The sequence below is a fragment of the Limulus polyphemus genome, unplaced genomic scaffold (genome assembly GCF_000517525.1).
Source record: "Limulus polyphemus unplaced genomic scaffold, Limulus_polyphemus-2.1.2 Scaffold615, whole genome shotgun sequence".
Lineage (NCBI taxonomy): Eukaryota > Metazoa > Arthropoda > Merostomata > Xiphosura > Limulidae > Limulus > Limulus polyphemus.
This window is the reverse complement of record NW_013666225.1, coordinates 313,449-338,169: the sequence shown is the minus strand read 5'-3', so window position 1 is coordinate 338,169 and position 24,721 is coordinate 313,449. Positions and strand designations below refer to the sequence as shown.

Sequence of the window (24,721 nt, the reverse complement as noted above, 5' to 3'; positions counted from 1 at the left end):
TAAACGATTTAATTTTATTTCGGTTTATTTAGTTTAGTTTTGAGGAAAAGTCGTTAAACGATTTAATTTTATTTCGGTTTATTTAGTTTAGTTTTGAGGAAAAGTCGTAAACGATTTAATTTTATTTCGGTGTATTTAGTTTAGTTTTGAGGAAAAGTCGTAAACGATTTCAAGGTTATCGAAGGCTAAAAAAGTTCATCAATATATCGAAACATAACTTTTAATACAGCTATTTATTGTGTGACAACACTGGTAATACTGTTAGTATTTTATAACATTTTACGTTTATGTTGTTGTTGTGAATCGATTTTGGTAGTTCTTTATTTAAGATATTATATTTAGTATTGTGTACACCTTTGTGATTGACAGCTTTGGTGTATAATGTATATTAATAAAAGTTTTAAACAGCATGACCTTTAATGACCTTGAGATACTGTCACAGGAGAGGCCCACAACACCTCATTCCATATCACTAAAATATTTTGTCCTATACTTCACCGTCATTTGTCTGTCAATAACCTAATGAATCATCGGGCATACATTATTATGTACATATTCATTATGCAATAAGCAGTTCTTCACCAATTACATAAATCATTGAATTTAAATTTTTAGGTGACCAATTTACACATAATATAAGGTGAGTATTCCTTAATTATGCAATATTTTACAAAGGTGAGCAGGGCTAATAATAATAATATATGGAGCACACCGCTGCAGTCTATGAAATGCACTGACCTCATTTATATGTATACCACCGCAGCATATATATATAATATACTTTCTCTACATATAGACTGCCGCAGTGTACACAAAGTATGGACTGTATTCTATAGATTACCATGGTGTACACAAAATAAGGATAGTGTATTATATAGACTGTCGCAGTGTACACAAAATAAGGATTGTGTATTATATAGACTACCGTGGTGTACACAAAATAAGGATAGTGTATTATATAGACTGCCGCAGTGTACACAAAGTATGGACTGTATTCTATAGACTGCCGCAGTGTACACAAAGTATGGACTGTATTCTATAGATTACCATGGTGTACACACCGTATAGACAGTACCTTAGATATGTACGCAAATTAAAGACCGTAAGTTGTATGTACTGCAGAAGTGTACATAAAGTAAAGGCAGTACATTATATGTACTGTAGTGGTGTACATAAAGACAGCACATTATATGTACTGCAGTGGTATACACAAAGTAAGAACAGTGAGATATATATATACTGCAGTGGTGTATATAATATAAGAACAGTGCATTATAGAGACTGCTATGGTGTCCATAAAGTTAGTACAGTACAACATCTATATCGCAGTGATGTACATAAAATACGGACAGTACATTATATGTACTGCAGTGGTGTATATAATATAAGAACAGTGCATTATAGAGACTGCTATGGTGTCCATAAAATACGGACAGTACAACATCTATATCGCAGTGATGTACATAAAGTAACGAAAGTACGTTACACACACACACACATATATATATTTATCGGAGTGATGTGTATAAAGTAGAGAAAGTATATTATATATATATGCTGCGGTGGTATACACAAAGTAAGAACAGTGAGATATATATATACTGCAGTGGTATACATAAAGTAACGAAAGTACGTTACACACACACACATATATATATATTTATCGGAGTGGTGTGTATAAAGAACGTTGAAGCAACGAATTATTTAGCTGGTATAGTACTAAGAGGCATGAAGCACATAGAACATTATTTTGATTTAGAACTTCAAAATATTTAATGCTTAGTTCTGTAATTTTTATCTTCGATATCATGAAAATATTTTACTTCTGGTTATAAATAGAAAACTGCTTTGACTATGTATTATCTTCTTGAAGAGAATCTTGATCCAAATATTTATGTATTTTAATTACTATTCAAACTATAAAGACTAGTTCTCTCAGGCTTCAACTAATTCATACGCTAAGATGCAGTCATTTTTTGTTTAAATTAATACTTGCAAATTTTCATTGAATATATGAACGAGTCTCATTCCATTTTATGATGTCAACTAGAAAAATAATGTGATAGGTTTCTTGGACAGATAATGTTAATATACAATATATAGCTCGAGATCTACTGACCATAAAGTATCAAATGATTCACATGATAAACTCTTTGAAGTTTTACATTGAAATCAGTGGAAGATAGAAAAATCACATTTATTTTGAAATTTTCTTCCAATATTCATAATTTATTCTTTATAAATATTAATTGTACTGAAGAATGTTCTGGTCACCTGTACCTAAAATGATTCTACTTGCATCATTATATTTCAGTAACAAGTGTTATTTGAATAGCCTGTATTGTCAGTACTGGAATTGTTATTATTCGGAATGCGTAAAAAGTAGTAATTAATTTAACAGTTTCTCTCTGTATCTGTTCAGCTTGTTTGATATTTGATTGTACCATTAATAATCATTGGTTTTACTGGGGTTTTTTTGTGAAGTTATGTAAGTTCATTGTTATTAAAGCACACTTAAAATTGACTTTATACGAATGTAGGTTATGCTGGCTGAAAGGAAAGGAATAGATGAGTTATATGCTATTAAGATACTCAAAAAAGACATAATCGTACAAGATGATGACGTAGAATGTGCCATGGTAGAAAAGCGGGTCCTCGCTCTAGCTGACAAACCACCCTTTCTTGTTCAATTGCATTCTTGCTTCCAGACCATGGTAAGTAACTTCTCTGATAGAATACTAAAATAATAGGTGATGGTTACTATAAAGAACCTTGTTCACTAGTTAGTACCTCGAAGTTCACTGCTAAATGTGTTATTAGGTAAGGTTATTTAGGCAAATATGACGGAAAATTTGACACTTTTGTAATTTAAAAAAACGACTTCTTGGGGAACTTTCATTTGATGATATACATAGACATTCCAGTATCATACAGTAAAGTACACGTAATGAGTAGACACACGTTTTGTTTTTAATGAATAATTATTTTATTATTTATTTTGTGTTTTTGAGGTGAATAATAAAACAAATGGACTTTTTATGAAACGTTAGTGACTCAATAACATTTACCAATCAAAACAGTATAATTAATACATGGCTTTACCAGTGCTTATTTCATTAGGTATTGTCGTGGAATGTAACAGATGACTATACTTCGTCATGGAGTTTTGTCGTTAAATGTAATATATGGCTTTACTAGCTCTTATTTCCTAGACTATATCATCGTGAAATGTAACAGATGACTATACTTCGTCATGGAGTGTTGTCGTTAAATGTAATATATGGCTTTACTAGCTCTTATTTCCTAGACTATATCATCGTGAAATGTAACAGATGACTTTACTTGTCATGGAGTTTTGTCGTGAAATGTAATATATGGCTTTACTAGCTCTTATTTCCTAGACTATATCATCGTGAAATGTAACAGATGACTTTACTTCGTCATGGAGTGTTGTCGTTAAATGTAATATATGGCTTTACTAGCTCTTATTTCCTAGACTATATCATCGTGAAATGTAACAGATGACTTTACTTTGTCATGGAGTGTTGTCGTGAAATGTAATCCAGTATTGTTGGCTACCGATATTTCTAAAAACTTCGGTCTTTTCTGTTGGCTCTGAGGTGACTTTTCAAGTTTCATGTCGAGCCCTTCATGAGGTAAAAATTAAAACAACCAGACAAGATAGTATATTGTTACGAACCTTACATTCAACATTCAATGTCGTTTCCAATACTTAATAGGCTCGATTCAAGCTTCGTGACTTGGTCGTTATGGTTGTTGTTTGGTTTTCAGTTGATTGCAGACTCTTTTCCCCTTTATAAAATGTATGGTGATAGTTGAATACAATAACGTACCATATTTAAATGTAAAATGCACATCTCTGATAGTAGACTAACATTATCGCGTTCTAGTTGTTACACGCTTGCAAGAAACTCATGCTAAACACACAACGTTCGCTTGTTGTTTTTCTTTTAGCGTGAATTCTCACAACAAATTGTCTGCGCTTTGTCCACCACGGGAATCGATCCCTGAATTTAATTATTATAAGTTCGCAAGTTTACCACTGATTTTGGGAAGTGGGGGGCACAACATTTAAAGAATATAAACTGAACTTTTATTCTTTACAGTAGATTATTATCAAATCTGGTACAAGCTGCGTTAGAAAACATCTTGACAATGACGATGGTTGAGCATTGAAACACTGAAAGAAAATGTTTACTAGTGAGAGTATTAATAAGATTTTAATATAGGACATGGTGAAAGAAGAAGAAGAACGATAAATTGCAGTTTGAGGAAAAAAAGGCATAACTTGTAAAGAATAAAAACAAGGAATAATGTAGGTAAACATAAATATTTGGAGTTTAAAAAAGTTTGTACCTATTAAAGAAAGGGAATGGGATAGAAATTTTCAAATTTATGAACATTTGGGATTAAGGAGGATAAAAAGCGGAAATATTTGTGAAAATATTAGAAATTGAATTTAAAGAATACTTCAAAAATGAGTACAGTATAAACAGAAGAAATGTTTCAAAGTTAAAAATGTCAAGTTTGAAAAAAGAAAACATACATAAGATATGCCTTAATAAGAAGGATAAAGGGAAGTTTAAAAAAATCTAAAAATTGTTTGAATTTCGCGCAAAGCTATATGAGGGCATCTGCGCTATCCGTCTCTAATTTAGCAATGGAAGACTAGAGGGAAGGCAGCTAGTCATCAACTAAGATATAATGAAACAGGAATAAAAGAAAAAAATAGGAATTTAAAGCAAAATTTATAATGCTAAAAGAAGGCAAGGCCGAGGAAATAATTATGGATTATCTGGAAGGAAATGAAAAGGAAAATTGAATATATATATATTAACAAAAAAGATGAAGGAAACAAATTACACCAAAAAACTTGATAGCGCAATTGCTTGAACTTTCATAAGTATGTTAAAGAAGCGAGAGGACAAAAATATGACAAAATAAAATTGGAAGAAAGTGGAGTTGATGCCAAAAATAAGATTCGTTATTTTGACAAGAGAAAAGAAGAAATGAATTGAAGAGGGAGGCAGAAAGTATAAGAAAGTTGTTTTTTATAGCAAAGGATTAATATATGTCAACGTACTTAATATTGAACTGCTGATCAAAGGGAAGGCAAACTCCCAGCAGCACCCACCGCCAACTCTTAGGCTACTCTCTAACAACATATTATCAAGTCCTCACGGCTGAAAGGGTGAGCATGTTCGGCGCTGATGTTTAATATCGCGACCTGCACCCTAGCCACCGGGCTTTTTAAAGAAGGGAAAGTAACTGTAAAACAAACTCCCAGCAGCACCCACCGCCAACTCTTAGGCTACTCTCTAACAACATATTATCAAGTCCTCACGGCTGAAAGGGTGAGCATGTTCGCGCTGATGTTTAATATCGCGACCTGCACCCTAACCACCAGGCTTTTTAAAGAAGGGAAAGTAACTGTAAAACATGGGTGATCATTACGAGAGAAATCACGTGATCACAACAGATAATGAGCTTCCTCGAGTTCCAAAAAGTTACATCAAATATGCTTTACAACAGCTTTAGCGATAATATGATTTTGTCAAAGTCCATGTAAACCTAAGAACACAGTAAATCGTCTCTGCAATGAATGAAATAAATTTTAGTTTGGAAAAATGTAGGGTGAAGACTGTCGGTGTGCTTATAAGCATTTATTGTTGTTGCCAGAACTGCAGCTATTTTTTTTTCTTCTGAAACCTGTATAAAGGATGAAATAAGAAAAGTGAAAGGTCTTAACAATTTTGATAGATTTAGACAAAAGTTTGGCATGGCCTAATATCCATTGTACAGTATTTAGTTCTATAACAGGGTCCGTATTACAAGAGATGAAGCATAAAATTTGGTTAATAATTCATTTTAAAAATCATGAAGATGGTTATGTAGTTATTATAGAAATATTTCAGAAACAATTCATAATCTGTTTATAAAATGTCTTGTTATAAATATTTTTGGGAGAGTGTGTGTGTTTTTTTTATAGCAAAGCCACATCGAGCTATCTGTTGTGTCCACTGAGGGGAATCGAACCGCTGATTGTAGCGTTGTAAGTTCGAAGACTTACCGCTGTCCCACCGGGTGACATGTTTGGGAGGTTTTGAAATTGTCATGAAAACCACAGGGAAAAAAACAAAATTTTGTTAAACCTTTGGTTACTAGCTCGTTATTTATTTTTCAAATAATTTACGAATATTATTAGCAAGTTATATTTTTCTTTGTTTGTTATATATATATTGATAAGTGTAATAATATAGAATAGTATATTTATTCTTTGGCCCGCCAGTGGCACAGCTGTATGTCTGCGGACTTACAATGCTAGAAACCGGCTTTCGATACCCGTGGTGGGCAGAGCACAAATAGCCCTTGTGTAGCTTTGTGCATAATTACAAACAAACAACCAAATTTATTCTTTATTTGCGAGGTTAAAGGAATGGAAAACAAATTCTATGATTTAATCTAAAAAAATGTAATGTGCAATCTGCCAAGCACAATATTATAGTTGCGTATATGTTTTGTTTTTTATATGTTGAATTGTGAAAATTATGCTATTAACACATATTTGTGTAACTGTAATTTCAAAAAATCAAAAATGGAGCTAACAGAAAGAACTACAGCTAAAATTGACGAAATAGTCTAGAAGATGCCCGAGTCAAATTACAACATCCGAGATATCAACTTAAATGAGTCAAAGTAAAACATAAAATATCAACTTATACTGTGTCGAAGCAAAACGTCCGAGATATCGACTTTAATTTCTAAAGGCAGAAAAAGATTGATCAATAAAAATGCTTCCTGGAAACAAATTTCATTCTTCACGAAGACACTATAATTTCTTGGACTTATGACAGAACATAAAATTGAAAACAGACCAGTAGAATGAGCTCTAGTGCAATTTATGAGTACTTATCTTCCTTAATATATTTCATTTAAGGGAGTTTTTGGGTCTGGTTGGTAGGGCGTTCGACTTGCATTCTGATGATCACGAGTTCGAATCCCTTTGGACGAATGTGCTCGTCTGGGCCAACCACTTGGGTGTAAAAATTCTTTCTTTTATAAAAAATACCGGCCGACTCCAAACTATTTGGAATTAAGGTTATAATGGGGAAAAAAAAAGATTTGGGTTTAATTTTTACTGTTAATTGAAAATGTTTGAATGATATGTTAATGTTGATGTACCTTTAGTTTGTATCGGTAAATCATAGGTGAACTAGGAAAAACAATGTTTTAAATAAGTAAGTATGATAACTAAAAGAATTAGTCACACTCGAAGGACAAGACTACTACCATATTGTTATAGCAGTCTGTATACTGCTGTATTTTACCCTTCTGTAGAGGTTGAGTATGCTGTATTAAAACGATTTTGTAGTTTTACAACGTCGTTGTTGTCACTAAGTCTGGTCATACTCTATCTGACAGTCGTGCAAATATAAAATAGTGATAATTGCAAGAGGTTCTGTCGTAAGGCTCTTATATAAAAAAACACACCACTTTTTCCTGTTAACTTTCCATAATCCAGCTACTGTACTTGGACGATGGTTTCCTAATTCCAAACAGTCCGATTGCACAGGTATAGTCTTGGTTAAAATGTTTACATATTGTTCTACTGTATATTGATGTTATTGTCTACATGCATTGAGTAGTTATTGAATAAATGCCCGAGTAGTAACAGAGAAGGTAGCGTATGATCAGACAAACATGTGCGAGTTGTTATCCTGGTCTGTATGAATTGTTCTGAGCATTTGTTCGTCAAAACACATATTCACACCTGTTTTATATAAAAAGGTGTGCTTTTGGTATAATCCTTTTCGAAACAGACCAATGCTTTGTTCAGACAATTTCTCCATACTTGGTGTAGAGTCGTGCCTCGTCACGTGGCAGAAGTTATATAGTGTCAAATTCTTCGACTGTCCAAAAATGGTATAAGCAAACGGACATTACAAGCAGAGTAGAGTATTCCCAGTGTACTGTATTTAGGATCCTAAAACGTCTTCCGACTACAGGAAATGTTGTTCCAGGAATATCTACTGGTAGACGCCAAAAAGTTACTGCCAGAGATGACGACACTTTACGACAGGAATATCATGAACACATTCATTCCAGGGTATCCAGAAGAACAGTGAACAGAATATTGACCAAACAAGGTTATATCTGCTAATCGATATTAACCAGAATTCACAGAGGTACCCATGTTACTTGGGCAAGATGACATGCCAACTTACAGTTAGGACAATAACAACATTCCATCATTCCAGGTGAGTCCTGTTTCTGGCTTGTTAAAGATGATGGAAGGAGTCGTGTTCGCCGTTGGCCTGGAGAACAGATGAGGAAAGATGTCTTTCCTAAAGGGAACAAACAGGAGGTGGTGTAATACATATTTGGGCAGCTATTCATCATAGTGGAAAAACTGCTCTTCATATTCTCCAGAGAAACGTCAATGGTAACTCCTACATGCATCACATGGAGACGATATTTCTACCATATGCTTTCTAGGACAAGGTTTGGCTATAACTTTGTGTTCCAGGATGACAATTCCACTGCCCACAGTGCACGTATTGTACAGGATTACCTCGACAAGGAGAACGTTACAAGATTGCCATGGCTAGCAAATTCGCTAGGTTGTAATCCCGTTGAGAATTGTTGGGCAAAACTAAGCCGTAAAATTGCAAACCGCGACCCCAAACCAGGTAATTTAGCCGAGTTGCAGCACATTCTAGTGACAAGTTGGGAAGAAATCACGGTAGATTACATCAATAACCTCATCGACAGCATGCCACGTAGCCCTATGGAGGTTATTAGAGTACGATGAGGGCCGACCAAGTACTGAATGTTTAATATGAATTGATATAAGGCTACAAATGCTATTTACAATAATTCGATCGTGTATTCTCATTTTATATATGTTTGCTAAGATTTTGTTGTGATAGGTGAAATGCTAAATTATACATCTTTCTACAGGTGTCTAATAAAATTGTTTGCTGCACTAATAAATCGTTCATGACATCCATAGAACCTGTCTCATTATACAAATTACATATGTAGATGTTTAATTTGACATGCATTTCTCAGTTTGACAGCGATAAGTGTATTTGTATTCCTTCTTATTTGTTATAAAATTTGCAAACATTTTGGCCAAGATTTTAGATCTTCATATGGAATATCATGGAAACTCGTTTCATTCCACAACTGTGGTTTTAATGGATATGTTGTGGAAATAACTTGATTGTGTTGCAACTGTTGTCTGGGACACATGGACGGCCTTTACCACTGCCCTTTGTGTTTTTAGCCTGTTACAAGACATTACACTTTACACATCACGGCTGGGGTATGATTTGTTGAAGATCTGTTTCTGGATGATCCTTTCCCCCAAGTTGATCCAAATTCTTTTTTTTTCAACCCCATTGAATATAAGTGATCTGAGTGTATTGATATTTTGCATCGGAAAGGGTTGTTTCATACCTTTCCAAAAAGTGATCAATTTTTGGTGGCATCACACTACCCATCCAATGCTAAACAATACTAAAATGTAGTTCTGATAGATGCCATTCCACTTCGACTATATATTAATTGTGGTGGTCACCTGACTTGCTTATTTGCATGTTGAAAACCATTTTATTATAATATACTCAACTTTTGTAGAATAGATTTTGTATAACCTAGAAAATTATATACATTGATTCACATATATTCATGTGGATTTTTACAAATGTTTGTAAATATGTTTTGCAATATTTAGATGGCCTTCTTGTGAATAAATATTCATACAACTGAATCATTTCTTTCTTCATACTGACAATGAATCTGAGAATTCATGATTCATTTCTTACTGACGTAAAAATGCGCTCTTTACTTTGGGACCAAAGGTGTAATATTCAATCAGACGAGATTTGGAGATCGTCTAGCTATCTTTCCTCTGGTCTATCAACTCAAATTAGGGACAGCTATGTGCAGATAGCCATTGTGTAGCTTTGTGAGAAAATTGTAAAACAAACAGACTCTTAAGTAAATAGATTTTTGTGTAAAGTAGAGTTTTGAGTTTCAATTAATTTCACTTTCATTCTGTATTTTATACAATTCTGTATCTTATTCAGTTCTGTGTTTGATCCAATGTGTGCAATATTGAGCTCATTCTAAACCTTAACCTTGAGTTGTTTTTTATTTCACTGTTACTATTCTACGTTTTTATGTAAATTTCAAGTTGTTTTCCTGTTTAATTCTATAAATTCAAGTATATTCATTTTGTACTTTATGTCAGCTTTGCGTTGTGTTAACGTTTCTTGTTATTATGGATTTTAATCAGGGTTAGTTTTGAATACGATTCTACTGTATGATTTTATATTCAGTTTTATTTATTTCATAGTTCGGTGTAATTTCCATTCAACTACTTGGTTATTTCACTTAATTTCATTTAGTATATCTTAGAGTGTGTTTTTAGGTCCTTTTTGTTAAATAAAGATGTCTTTGTTTGTGTATGAATACGCGTCATGACGTAAAACATTACCCAAAAGCACATGGCCAGGTGGTTAGGGCGCTTGACTCACAATCTGAGGGTCGCTGGTTCGAATTCCCGTCCCACCAAACATGCTCGCCCTTTCAGCCATGGTGGCGTTATAATGTGAAGGTTAATCCCACTATTCGTGGGTAAAAGAGTAGCCCAAGAGTTGGCGACGGGTGGTGATGACTAGCTGCCTTATCTCTAGGCTTTCACTGCTAAATTTGGGACGGCTGACACAGATAGCCCTCGTGTAGCTTTGCGCGAAATTCAAACCAAACTATTGTGGACCTTAGTACTTACCTCTTGGGTATTAGTGAACATTTGAATACCACTCAGTGAGCTATGAATGCAAAAGAGAACCAAAGGAACTGTTCTGTTATATTATTTAAGGACAAAATATCCAATAAAGAAATGGCTCTTACGTAGTAAAGATAACCAAATTAAATGGATCATACTGATCTAAGTAGAGAAACCTAAAGAGTATCAATACACTTATTTAAAAGACAAAATCGTGAATTTCAAACTTGGCCTAACGAGTCAAGTGCTAACATTTTATTCTTGTAGACTGAAGAGCCAGAATAACTCTAAAATACAACATTAAACCCATAAAGTTGAGATAAACGCATTTCCTAACATTACCACCTTGAAAATTAAGAGTTTCACTTTTTGGAAATTTTAAATACTTGATTTTTTTCTACTACCAAAATCTTCTTACCTTGTTAACGCCTAACGGGTCAGATCAGGTACCATCATACGCACGTACAAATGTACACATTGTATCAACTCACCAATAATCTTTTCTACAGAAATCTAACTGACTGATTATATTACTTTCACCTCCTAATAGTTTATAGAAAGAAGAAATAGTCTAGATGTTAAGCCTATCAACATATAAGCTATATAAATATCTATATACTTTCCGCATTATAAGCTTATTCATTTTTCTACTTTATGTTTTCTCAGCTATTTCGCACTTTCATTTATGTGTGATGTTCTACATCCCTTCCTTCCCGTGGAACTATTCCCTCCAGTTGTACTCAATCTGATGACCATCTTCACATAGTAGTGTCCGATACTTCAAATTCCTTCACAACAGTTGATTTTTATAAAAAAAACAGTGATGCCAACTTTATACCACACAAGCGGTATGTGAGTTCAGTTCCCAGAATCAAATTTAATCAGATTCAAAAGTCCATTAAGATTGTATCGGAGAACGTGGCAGGTACGCGCCAAATGTGATTGTTGAGATTCCAGTTTTTTTGGTCATCTTTCTAACAAAAGTAGCCGCTGATTTGAAGTTGTTTGTTGGACACTTGGCTTATGAGCATCCACCATCTTTATAGATTTCTTTGTTATTTTATGTTGACGGTACCAGGTGCTATGCTCAACTTCTTCACAGTAGCTTTTACCGTACTTATGACAACTGGCTTGGATATGTCATTCGGAGCCTGTTACTGTTCAGCTGTTCGAGTTTTTCCACTTCCATTGAGAAAAATTGAATGCTTCCTTCTCTATCATGAGTCTTTTCGCTTTACATCATTTGACAAACTCGCTACACGCATAGGAAACGGCTGTAGACATCCTTCAACCATAAGTGTTTCCCATGGAATCATTTTGTTACCGAATATTTGAGAATTCGCTTTGCGTAACATGTCACTCGTGGCGCCACCTCTCGTTTATGTTGCAAGACACCATTGTATTTGCATGAATAAGACTGATAGAAATTACAGTTCACCGACTTAAGCTAATTCACTCAGAAACAGTTGTTGTTCTAGTAAGTGATGATATAAATATATATTCTCACTATTTCTACGTCTGTTATATTCTAGCCTGCCTGATGATCCCTGGTATTGGGCCTTGTAGGCTCTAGATATCGCATATTTAGTGTGGTTGACATGTTATTATATATTCATCTTTATTTTCACTAATAAGTTGATATACAAACCACCGTTAACATGATTTACTAACTCAATTTATATTCATATAAATCTCTCATTATTTACTTCATATATATTGCAATCGTGTAAATAAAATAAGGACAGTATATTATATATGTACCGCAGTTGTGTACATAAAAGAACGATAGTAAATTATATACACCGCAGTGGTGTACACAAAGTAAGGACTGTATTATATAGACTGCCATGGTGTACACAAAATAAGGATTGTGTATTATATAGACTGTCGTAGTGTACACAAAGTATGGACTGTATTCTACAGATTGCCATGGTGTACACAACGTATAGACAGTACCTTAGATAAATATGCCGCATTGGTGTATACAAAGTAAGGACAGTGTATTATGTAGACTACCACGATGTACACAAAATAAAGATAGTGTATTATATAGACTGCCGTAGTGTACGCAAAATATGGATAGTGTATTATATAGACTGCCGCAGTGTACACAAAGTATGGACTGTATTCTATAGATTACCATGGTGTACGCAAAATAAGGATAGTGTATTATATATACTGTCGTAGTGTACACAAAATAAGGATAGTGTATTATATAGACTACCGTGGTGTACACAAAATAAGGATAGTGTATTAATTAAATAAAAGGAAACTGCGCTTTTAATATAAAGAAGTCGAGATCGAAACTGTTAATTACTGCTTGACACTATAGCAACATGGGAAACAAATGCAAGCTTAGCCAGGCATCAGTAACCTAGTATATAATTCCATAAGCTAAGCAAATTGAACCATATAATGATCAAACTAACTAAAAAATAATTATAATATTTACAACCAATTAAGAATATTAATATCTTCAACACAGGTATTGCAAGCCAAATAAAGTTGTTTGTCTCCAAAGGTTTTTTGTTTCTTTAAGACTTTAAACGAATCACTTACTTGTAAGCTTCATGCCTGTTTCAATTGTTTAAGCATTTTTTTAAGTAGATAACAGAATATTACAGACTTTTGGAATACTTTTAACTAATTTAGAGTTTTTAGGTAAAAACGTCAGTTGAATTTGAATGAAACTTATTAAAATATTTTAATCTGAAATGAAAATATTTTATTTATAAGAGCATAAACGTAATGCTCAAGTATTTTATTTTCATATTTATAAACTAAAATTTTCAATGTTTACAGCTAATATTAAAATATATTGAAAGAAGGATATGTTAATAATAAAACAACAGGCTGGTTCATTAGTATTAATGATAAAAATAAAAATAATATTTTTAACTTATAACCTTAAAAATTTTTAAATTAATTTCCTAAAAAGTAATATTATAATTTTATATTAGCCTAATGCAATGTAATATAATCTTCATGACTTTCCTTTTGCTATTAGAGCAGAATGCCCCTAGGAACACAGAAATCTGATCGACTTTCAGACTTACCAAACATCCCTCATAATATGGGAAAGCAGGACGTCATCAGGGCTTCCGATTTCAACTTCCTTATGGTTCTGGGTAAAGGAAGTTTTGGAAAAGTGAGCTTGTCATAGAGCACATTTATAGTTTACTTTGTAATAATATGAGAACAATTCTTCATTTTATAACTTGCTTAATATATATATAACACCGTTCCCCGTTCCCCGTTCAAAAAACCCAATGAGATCCTAGCGCTTTTGAAAGATGGACATCTGTCATTTTCTTTATCCCTGAAGCGCTAGTGTTTTATCTTTTTTTTCACTTCATGTAACTTACCAATTTGTTTTTGATCCAATGTCTTTTTACTATTACTAGTAATTTGGAGTAAAACTTATATATATATATATATATATTATAATAATAAATGATTACATAAAGTAAAAATAAATAGTAATAATTAATTCATAACTATATAACGTTTCTAAACAGTAGCTAGTAGTGGATTGCTGTCGAACGGTTGCCTCTGTGTGGAAGGCGATTCGAAATTAGGGATGGCGCCACTCTACCAGTCTGATCGACGACAAACGTGCTGCGACAGGACTCCATAATTGGAGGGAGGAGAGTCTGTGCATTGGCCGGTGCTAAAAACTCCTCTAGCATGTAACCATAACCATAGAATCTTATACACGTAGTTTAAGTCCATCATAATAGTGCTACAAGTGCTACAAAAATATTAGATTTAATAAAATTCCTTGCAAAATCTTCCATACTATGCTAAATCATGTCAGTGCAGCTAAACTTACAGGTATATTTTGAATACGGTATGTAATTTTATATTTTCTAAATTTTCACCATTCATTTCTTTTCATCTTTAGTTTCCTACATTCACTTGTTAAAAGTAATGTTCGCGGATATTTAAAAGCAGTTTTGAATTGTTTTCATGTATGTCTAGCTTACTGTGAAAGTTAAAAAAATCACTTGTTTTTATTCTGAATTATTTCTGTTAGGTTTAGCTGTCTTCTAACGTATTACCTAATAAAGTTAAAGGAACATATTTATATGTGTGTTTTTGTAACCTATATTTCCATATTAATATTCTCGATCTTATTTGTTATAAAATATAAAAACATTTTTGAATTATTGGAAAGCTGATGTTGATAAGAAAAGCACACAATTTTTATTAGTTGTTTCAAAATGTCTTTAAGGTCAACACTATAAGTTGTTGTGCAATTATTAGTTTTAACCATTGAAATTACTAATACAAATAATATCAACTTTTGGATGAAAATAGAAAAGACTAAAACTTCAGAAATGACTTTTAAGTGTTATAAATAACGAATTGTAAAGAAACAAAAAACATGAATCTATTCAATATTGATATAAAATTTATATGGCGTAGCCCCCACAAAAGAAGGGGGCTAAAAGACACCTGACAGGTCACCCAGGCCCGATGAAGGTCCAGGAGCAGGTTTACATGGATTTTCTGTTACTGGCCCCTTCAGGATCCTGGGGGCACCATGTTAACTGTGTTAATACCCTCCCTCTTGTACAACGGACGTGTTTCCTAATAGGGTTTGTTTTTGGGTATGAACACCCTCTTCCCCTTGGGATAGCTATATAAGTAATTGATATAATGGAGAAGATTGATCGGTATACTGGGGTATCTCTGAGTCTTGAGGAAGACTTTGAACTCTGTAGAGGAACATGAGTGTTTTCTGCTAGTCCTCTAAATTTGTAAAAATACTTGAAGTTATTAAATCGAAAGTTCAGGATCTTTCCAATATTTATGGTTGATTTATGATCGGTTTATTTATATATTATTTAGGTTTTATAGTACAAGTTTATTATTTCTTTAAAATAAATAAATATTTTGGTTAACCAGCTTGTGATCCTATTACTGAATTGTTATTAAGATGGAATACAAATACACTTAGCGCTGTCAAACTGAGACATGCGTCTTATATTAAACACCTACACATGTAAGTTGTATAATGAGATAGATTCTATGGACGTCATGAACGATTAATTACAACAGCAAACAATTTTATTAGACACCTGTAGAAAGATGTATAAGTCAGCATTTCCCCTATCACAACAAAACCTTACCAAAACTTATATAGTGGCAAAATATAACATCAAATTATTATTCTCTGTTACTACTGGGGGATTTACTCAATAACTACTCCATGCATGCAGACAATAACATCACTACAGAACAGTATTCAAACATTTTGGACAAAACTGTACTTGAGTTATCATCCAAATTATAGTTTTCTTTTTAAAGATTTACATAAACAAAAGATTGGTATTGTTTTCTTAATGCAAAGCTACATAAAGGGCTATTTGCACTCTGTCCACTGGGGGGACACGAATCCCGGATTTAAGCGTCGTAATAAACAAAAAAATACTTGCTCATTTTAGGTATGGAATACTAATTATGTAAAATAAGTGAGAAGGTAATCATAACATCGAGCTTCTGTATCTTCCGATATTTTAAGAATTGAGTTTTGTTAAAGAACAAATGTAAATATTTCGAAACTTAGAAGAACTTCATAACTGGTAGTTTGCTATCCAATGTTTTACATAATATATACTATATTAGTCTACTTGTTTTGTTCTTTATTACACATTCCTAAACATATATTTTTGTATATGGTTCTTTTTTTGTAGTTGCAAATTTTAACTTAGTGAAGTTTCTTTGTTGTTTATCTCCATAAAAATGTTATTGATTTAAAAACCTAAAAAGGGGCCTTATTAACAAAACAGGGGGTGATTACTTAACAAAAGTGTAAACTTTACCTAATGATGCTCAAAATGAAATAAAAAATGTTCATTTACCATAGAAACATTTAAACATAGAAATAAAAAAGTTAACTTTATGTCTTGACGTTGCTGGTTGCACTTGATATATATATATATACTTATACTTATACTTACGTCATTTGTTTAAACTTTGTTTCGATGACAGTTAATTGTTTTGTCAAACGTGTGTTTAAATATGAACGTTATATACTTTTCCTTTATTTTGGTTTATTGGTTATTATTATAACCAGTTGTTGTTGTTATTTTGTGAAATTCATTTAACCCCCTTCTCAAAAACAATTATCAAGTACTGGCAATATTATATTGGCTCAATTGTACCTAACAACGTATTTTAAAGATATAGTAACACTCGTACCATATGGTTTCATTTTTTCTTCAGTTAAAACTGTTTCTTTTTCAGACACCAAGGTTAGGTCTTTGACTTAATCTTTCACATTTTTCTTATATAGCTTTATGTGTCTACTTACAAATATTTTTCATATTATTGTATTTGTTGAACTTTACATAACTTAACTTGTATATAAATTGTATTAGAAGAACTTTTATGAAAAGTTTACATAATAAAACATGTTGAAGGCCTTTGATAATGCCATGAATAATATATTTCGAATATTTGCAATAAAAGTTGTATAGATTACCTTACAGGAGTGCTAATTCTCTTTTGAAATTTGTAATTATAAGCATGATTCCTTTATTTTCAGGAACTATGATAAGTATTGAGGTTAAAAGGAATATTTAAAACCTAGATCTCAATTTTTGTCTTTACTAAAAATTGAATGTGCTTGAATAAACAAATTTACTTATTGAAAAAAAAAGAAACAGTAATAGCAATAATTAAAGTGCAAATTTGTTGATAAAAAGATTGATAGCCAATTAACAGAGTCCTCATTATTTTTATTCTGTGTACTAAGTACTATGGTGAATTTAATTTCAAAATAAGCTGTAGAGTACAAAAACATTTTTTTCCTGTCTTAGTACAAATTACTTTTTGTTTCATTTAATGCTCAAAAAGTAATATTTGAGATAAAAATGTAGAATACCTTTTATTTTAAATAACACGATGACAGTTAGTCTCTGTTAATCAGGTGATTCCTGTATATATTTAAACTTTGTTTCGATGACAGTTAGTCTCTGTTAATCAGGTGATTCCTGTATATGTTTAAACTTTGTTTCTTTTTAGTAGCACAAGTACACTCATTACTGCATCTTTATCAGTCAGAAATGTTGTCTGTTTACAAAGAGTCATCTACCTCATAATTCATTGCTGATAATCAGATTCTTTACGTTCATATTTAATTTACTTTGACGTAACATGCAGACACTATGATATACAGTCTTGGCCAAAATGTTTACATATTGTTCTACTGTATATTGATGTTATTGTCTACATTCATGGAGTAGTTATTGAATAATTGCCCAAGTAGTAACAGAGAAGGTAGCGTATGATCAGACAAACGTGTACGAGTTGTTATTATGATCTGTATGAGTTGTTCTGAGCATTTGTTCGTCAAAACACATATTCACACCTGTTTTATATAAAAAGGTGTGCTTTTGGTATAATCCTTTTCGAAACAGACCAATGCTTTGTTCCGACAGTTTCTCCATACTTGGTGTAGAGTCGTGCCTCGTCACGTGGCACAAGTTATATGGTGTCAAATTCTTCGACTGTCCAAAAATGGTATGAAGCAAACGGACATTACCAGAACAGTAGAGTATTCCCAGTGTACTGTATTCAGAATTACCGTGTTTTGATCAGGTTAACACGTCAAGGTCAAAAGGAGTCTTGCAACACCTTACGACAAGAATGGCATGAACATATTCATTCCAAGATATCCAGAAGAACAGTGAATATGAGACTGACCAAAGAAAGTTATTTTGCAATTAGAGCTGTCTGCAAACCAATATTAACCAAAATTCACCGCTATAACTGTGTTACTTGGGTAAGACAGCATGCCAACTTACAGTTAGGAAACTGGCCCACATCTCATCTTTTCATATGAGTCCTATTTCCGGCTTGTTGAAGCTAACGGTAGGATTCGTTTGTCTGGAGAACAAATAAGGGAAGACACAGGAGGTAGTAATACATGTTTGGGCAGCTATTTATCATAGTTGAAATCTGCTCTTCTTATCCTCCAGGGAAATGTCAATGGCACCTCTTATACGTATCACATGGAGACGATATTTCTGCCATATGCTAGGACAAGGTTTGGCTCTATAACGTTTTGTTCCAGGATGACTATGCCACTTCCCACAGTGCACGTATTGTACAGGATAATTTCGGCCAAGAGAAGTTACAAGATTGCTATAGCCAGCAAGGTCTCCTGATTGTAATTCCTTTTGAGAACTGTTGGGAAGAATTTAGACGGAAAAGTGCTAACCACGACTTGCAACCAGCTATTTTAGCAGAGTTTCAGCGCCTTCTAGTGACAAGTTGGGATGAAATCACGGTGGATTACATCAATACTCTCATCGACAGCATGTCACGTAGTCTTGTAGAGGTTATTAGAACACGAGAAGGACCAACCAAGTACTGAATGTTTAATATGAACTGATATAAGGTTACCGACGCTATTTACAATAATTTGATGTTATATTCTGTCATTATGTAATTTTTTCTAAGGTTTTGTTGTGACAGGTGAAATGCTGAATTATACATCTTTGTACAGGTGTCTGATAAAATTGTTGCTGTTCTAACAAATTGTTTATGATGTCCATAAAACCTGTCTCATTATACAAATTACATATGTAGGTGTTTAATATAACATACATTTCTCAGTTTGACAGCTCTAGGTGTATTTGTATTCCATCTTAATAATACTGATCTTATTTGTTTCAAAATCTACAATCATTGTGGCCAAGACTGTATTTGTGTATTGAAATTGTGTATAAAATAATCGTTGTTTTTAAATACAACTTTTTAGTTTTTGAAATTAAACAGACACATACTTACACATATATACACACAGTAGGGAAGCTGAGGAGTTGCATAATATCTATTTTATTTGCAGGCATTATTACTCTAAGAACTTTTGGTATTAGAAGAACACTACTTCCCAAAGTGACATTGTTCCTTAAATTTTTAAAACACATTTTGTACTTTGCTTGTTGGTCTTTGTTAATCGTTTCTATGAGATTTTTGATAGTTCATTGGTGAAATGATTATACGAGACTTAGCAGCTTTTGTCAATTTAAAAACACGTGATTTTTATGGTACAAGGAATTTGAAATACACTGCGCTGTGATTAGTGAGAGGTAAAGAGAACTTAATGAAGCAGGAAATTGTTTTTGTAAACTTTTACTAATTTACTATAAAAATACTAGTACTTTTATCCAAATATAAAATTTTCTCATCTTTATAATGTTTGTAGTATTAATAATAAAGTAATATTTTTATAACTTTCATTTAAAAAACATTTCAAATCCACAACTATTTTTATTTTTAATAACGGCGATATTCTTTTAGTGAACTGAAGGCTGAAGATAAAGACAGGAGGCTGTTGATAGAGATTTGGGACTGGGATAGAACATCGAGGAATGATTTCATGGGTTCTTTGTCATTTGGCATCTCTGAGATTATTAAAAAACCCTCGGAAGGGTGGTATAAACTGCTAACTGCCGAAGAAGGCGAATTTTACAACGTACCCGTAACACCTGATAATGACGACGTGGCTCGCTTTAAAAATCAATTAAAGGTAGCCCATTCGTTTAAATTTGTTTCGATGACATTAGTCTCTGTTAATCAGGTGATTCCTGTATATGTTTAAACTTTGTTTCGATGACAGTTAGTCTCTGTTAATCAGGTGATTACTGTATATGTTTAAACTTTGTGTATTTTTTTGCATAATATATAAACTGTGCAATCAATCACTATTGTCTCAATACTTGGCTAATCTGCAGTGTTCGTAACTAAACAGTAGTGCTTTGTTCATAGTCCTAGGGCGCAACTGTGCAATCAATCACTATTGTCTCAATACTTGGCTAATCTGCAGTGTTCGTAACTAAACAGTAGTGCTTTGTTCATAGTCCGAGGGCGCAACTGTGCAATTAATTACTATTGTCTCAACACTTGGGTAATCTGCAGTGTTCGTAACTAAACAGTAGTGTTTTATTTATGGTCTGATGACGGTAATATGCAATTAATTACTATTGTCTCAACACTTGGCAAACCTGCAGTTTTCGTAAGTAAATAGTGTATGTGTGAACATTTTACACACATTTTAATTTGTGTACTATACTAAGATAGTTTTTCTTTCCTCCTCAGCTTAAAGAAACATTCATTATTTTGTAGAATACATCTGATCGTATTTCATGTACTTTTTTAAAGAACGCATTACACCAGGAATTCTCAACTATTCCAATTTTTAAACTTAAAATATATGCACAGATCATTATTCTTCAGCTGGGATGACTGGTGTAGAGAAAATTTACTTAATGTTTCACTAATGTTTTACCACGGGGAGGTAAATATATCTGTTGTCGATTGAATCTTTGTCATATTTAATTGTTTTGCGAGTATTACTTTAGAGATTGTGCATTGCCTATGTTATCCTCATAAATAATACCGTTTCAATACTTGAGGAACCTTTGTAATTATATCGTTTTGTTTCAGTAACAATCAGAACACATCCTTTTATAAGTAAACAGTAGAATATTTTGATGAAAATTATGGGACTGAACTGTGTGGTTTAATATATGCAAACTTCCGGTTTCACATTTTCTGTTTTGCAGCTTTTATGGGCGTTTTCACAATTACATTTAAGGGAAGCAACTTTTCATGTCCTAAGATAACCTTTCATTAATCATGAATTTACATAACATCCGTCCAAAGGACGGATACTCCAGCTAGTTAAAAATAAATAATTATGTTCTAACAATTAGTGACATACACGCTTAGAAAGAAAACAAACAAGTTTTTAGTACGTTATTCAATGGAGCTACGTAAATAAACAATGCAGCCCAAACACTTGTTGTACTTGCATATATTATATCTCATCATTGTTCTTGTAGTTAAATACAGTAATTGGTAACTATAGCAAATAATGCTGTCCTAGCAACGTAAAGTTTGTAGCTAAATAAATGGTAACGGTATCAAATAATACAGTTCATGCAACGTAAAACTAATAGCAAGTCAGAAATGTTATGTTGCGACTCAGTAACCGAAATTAAGAAAGCAAGTCTCTTCCGAAATTTGGTGCATATGTACTTTTTGCATCTTTTATTGAAGTAGAGTTGAAGAACTGTAGGAAGAACCGTGTCAATAACAGTGATATTTCAATTCTTGGTGACCGTAAACACATACTGAGGTAATTTTGTATTGACTCGTTATATGAAATGTGAACTTGCAGTGTTTATAAGTAAACAGTAGTGCTTTATTTATAGTCTCAACACTTGGTAAACCTGCAATGTTTAAAACTAAACAGTAGTGCTTAGTTATAGTCTGAGAGCGGTACTGTGCAATTAATCACTATTGTCTTTATACTTTGTAAACCTGCAATGTTTAAAACTAAACAGTACTGCTTTATTTATAGTCCGAAGGCGGATGGTAGTAATTCACTAAGTAGACGGAATGATGGATTACTACCATCATTCCGTCTACTTAGTGAATTACTACCATCATTACTAGATGGTAGTAATTCACTAAGTAGACGGAATGATGGTTCGTACAAAAATACTCTTTCATATTTTGAAACAGTATATTTTACTTCACTAAGTGTTGAGACAGCACTGCTTATTTACTGGGAGTGTTTTATTTCACCAAGTGTTGAGAGACAGCGCTGCTTAGTTAGACGGTGTGTTCTACTTCATCGAGTGTTGAGAGACAGCGCTGCTTAGTTAGACGGTGTGTTCTACTTCATCAAGTGTTGAGAGACAGCGCTGCTTAGTTAGATAGTGTGTTGTACTTTACGAATTGTTGTGACAGCATTTTTATGTTAGCTGTAATTCAACAGTTTCTGAACAAACACACATTGTTAGCAATCAGAGATTTTTATCGCATTGTGGGTATTCGTAGTGCAACTTTTTTGGTCCACAGTTATGCTGTTTCAACATATTGTAGACATGTTTACTTTGTTGGTAAACAGTGCTGGAACAAAACATCTTTCACGTGCAACATCTGTAGTTATCAATGTCAGTGTTTATCAACAACAAATGAGTAAAATTGCATAGATGAAAATAACTTCCCCAAAATTCGGGGACATTTATATCCTATTGTCATGATTGTGAACATTTGAATTTGCTCTCCCAAAATTGGTGGACATTCCTGTTCTCATGACTGGAAACTTTTGGATTTGTTATCCAAAAATTGGTGGACGTTCATGTCCTGCTCTAATACTTGTGAATTTTTGGATTTTTATAAGTACATTGTCGATCTATAACTTCAAACATTCAATCAAAAATGTTCAGTAATACTAAAGAACTCTAATGAGTTTAGTAAATGTTATTGAAATATTAAAATGTGTTTTTGTAACAGTTTGAATAAGAAGACAACAATGTATAGGTGCATGCATCCTTATATCTTGTGTTTCATTTACTTAACTTTCAACCTCTCCTAGGGGGTGCGCTTGTACCACACGTTCTCTCAATACTGTCGGTCAAATAAACCATGCCCCACCCCCAACTATTAATTTGTCTCCTACTCCTCCGAGTAGTCGTGTTAGTAACAATTGCAATAAGGAACAGTCTAAATAACCAGCACTGTCTCAACACTAACTAACAACGTTGTCCCAACACTCGATGAAGTAGAACACACCGTCTAACTAAGCAGCGCTGTCTCTCAACACTCGGTGAAATACAACACACCGTCTAACTACGCAGCGCTGTCTCTTAACAGTTGATGAAGTACAACACATCGTCTAACTAAGCAGCACTGTCTCTCAACACTCGGTGATACTTCAACACACCGTCTAACTAAGCAGCACTGTCTCTCAACACTTGATGAAGTAGAACACACCGTCTAACTAGGCAGCGCTGTCTCTCAACACTTGGTGAAATACATCACTCCGAGTAATTAAGCAGTCTCTGCTTGCTAACAATGTGTGTTTGTCCAGACACTGTTTAGTTACAGCTAACATAAAAATCTCTGCTTGCTAACAATGTGTGTTTGTCCAGAAACTAAATAGATTACGTTATACCTTGGATGTTGTTTCCCTGACATTACATGAAGATATTGAACAAATAGATTACGTTATACCTTGGATGTTGTTTCCCTGACATTACTTTCCAATTATATTGATGTTTCATGTCTTATATTTTCGTTTGAAAAAAAACAAAACAAACTAGCACTCATATGTGTCATAATATGAAAGTGTAACTTGGTGAATAAACTGATAAATGAAACGCTGTTAATGAACCACCATTTTATTATTATTCCGTTCAAGTATAATCTACTAATAAATAGCTTTACAGATAGATCCATTTGTTCGAAATCTTACAACTGAAGCGAGAATTAATTAGTCATGACTGAAAACAAGGGAAGTGTTTCTGACACCTACCTTGACTGCGTAAGAAATAATAAAGTAACACAATTTAAGGGACGGCTTAAAATGTATGTGAATCTATTATTATTTGGATTTTTCACTCTGACACTAAAAATCCACTGAACTCCTTCCTATTTCTAGTACGTCAAGCTAAAAACCTCGTTCCCATGGATCCGAATGGGTTATCAGATCCATATGTGAAACTGAAGCTGATTCCAGATATGGGAAATTCCATGAAGAAAAAGACCAGAACAATTCGTGCTAATTTGAATCCAAAGTGGATGGAAACACTGTCTTTGTAAGTGATATTTAATAATCACACTTTGGTTTATAGATACTTGCATGTTTTATAATTAAGCGATATTTTATGTTAGCTGTAATTCAACTGTGTTTGAGCCCTTGTTGGACGTACACATGTTGTTAGCAAGCAGATATTTTTTATGTTAGGTGTAATTCAACAGTGTCTGGGCAGAGATTTTTATGTTAACTGTAATTCAACAGTTTCTGGACAAACACACATTGTTAGCAAGCAGAGATTTTATGTTAGCTGTAACTGAACGTTGAATATCTTCAAGTAA

The 24,721-nt window shown here is 33.2% G+C and overlaps 1 protein-coding gene across 1 annotated transcript in view; it reads left to right on the top strand.

Annotated features, from left to right (window-relative positions):
• The window catches only part of LOC106459483 (protein kinase C, brain isozyme-like), a 148,922-nt gene that overhangs the window by 106,534 nt on the left and 17,667 nt on the right, over positions 1-24,721 (top strand). The window contains exon 6 of the mRNA XM_022385973.1: positions 24,285-24,442. Coding sequence (XP_022241681.1) covers positions 24,285-24,442 — 158 coding nt within the window. The remainder of the gene's footprint in view (positions 1-24,284; positions 24,443-24,721) is intronic.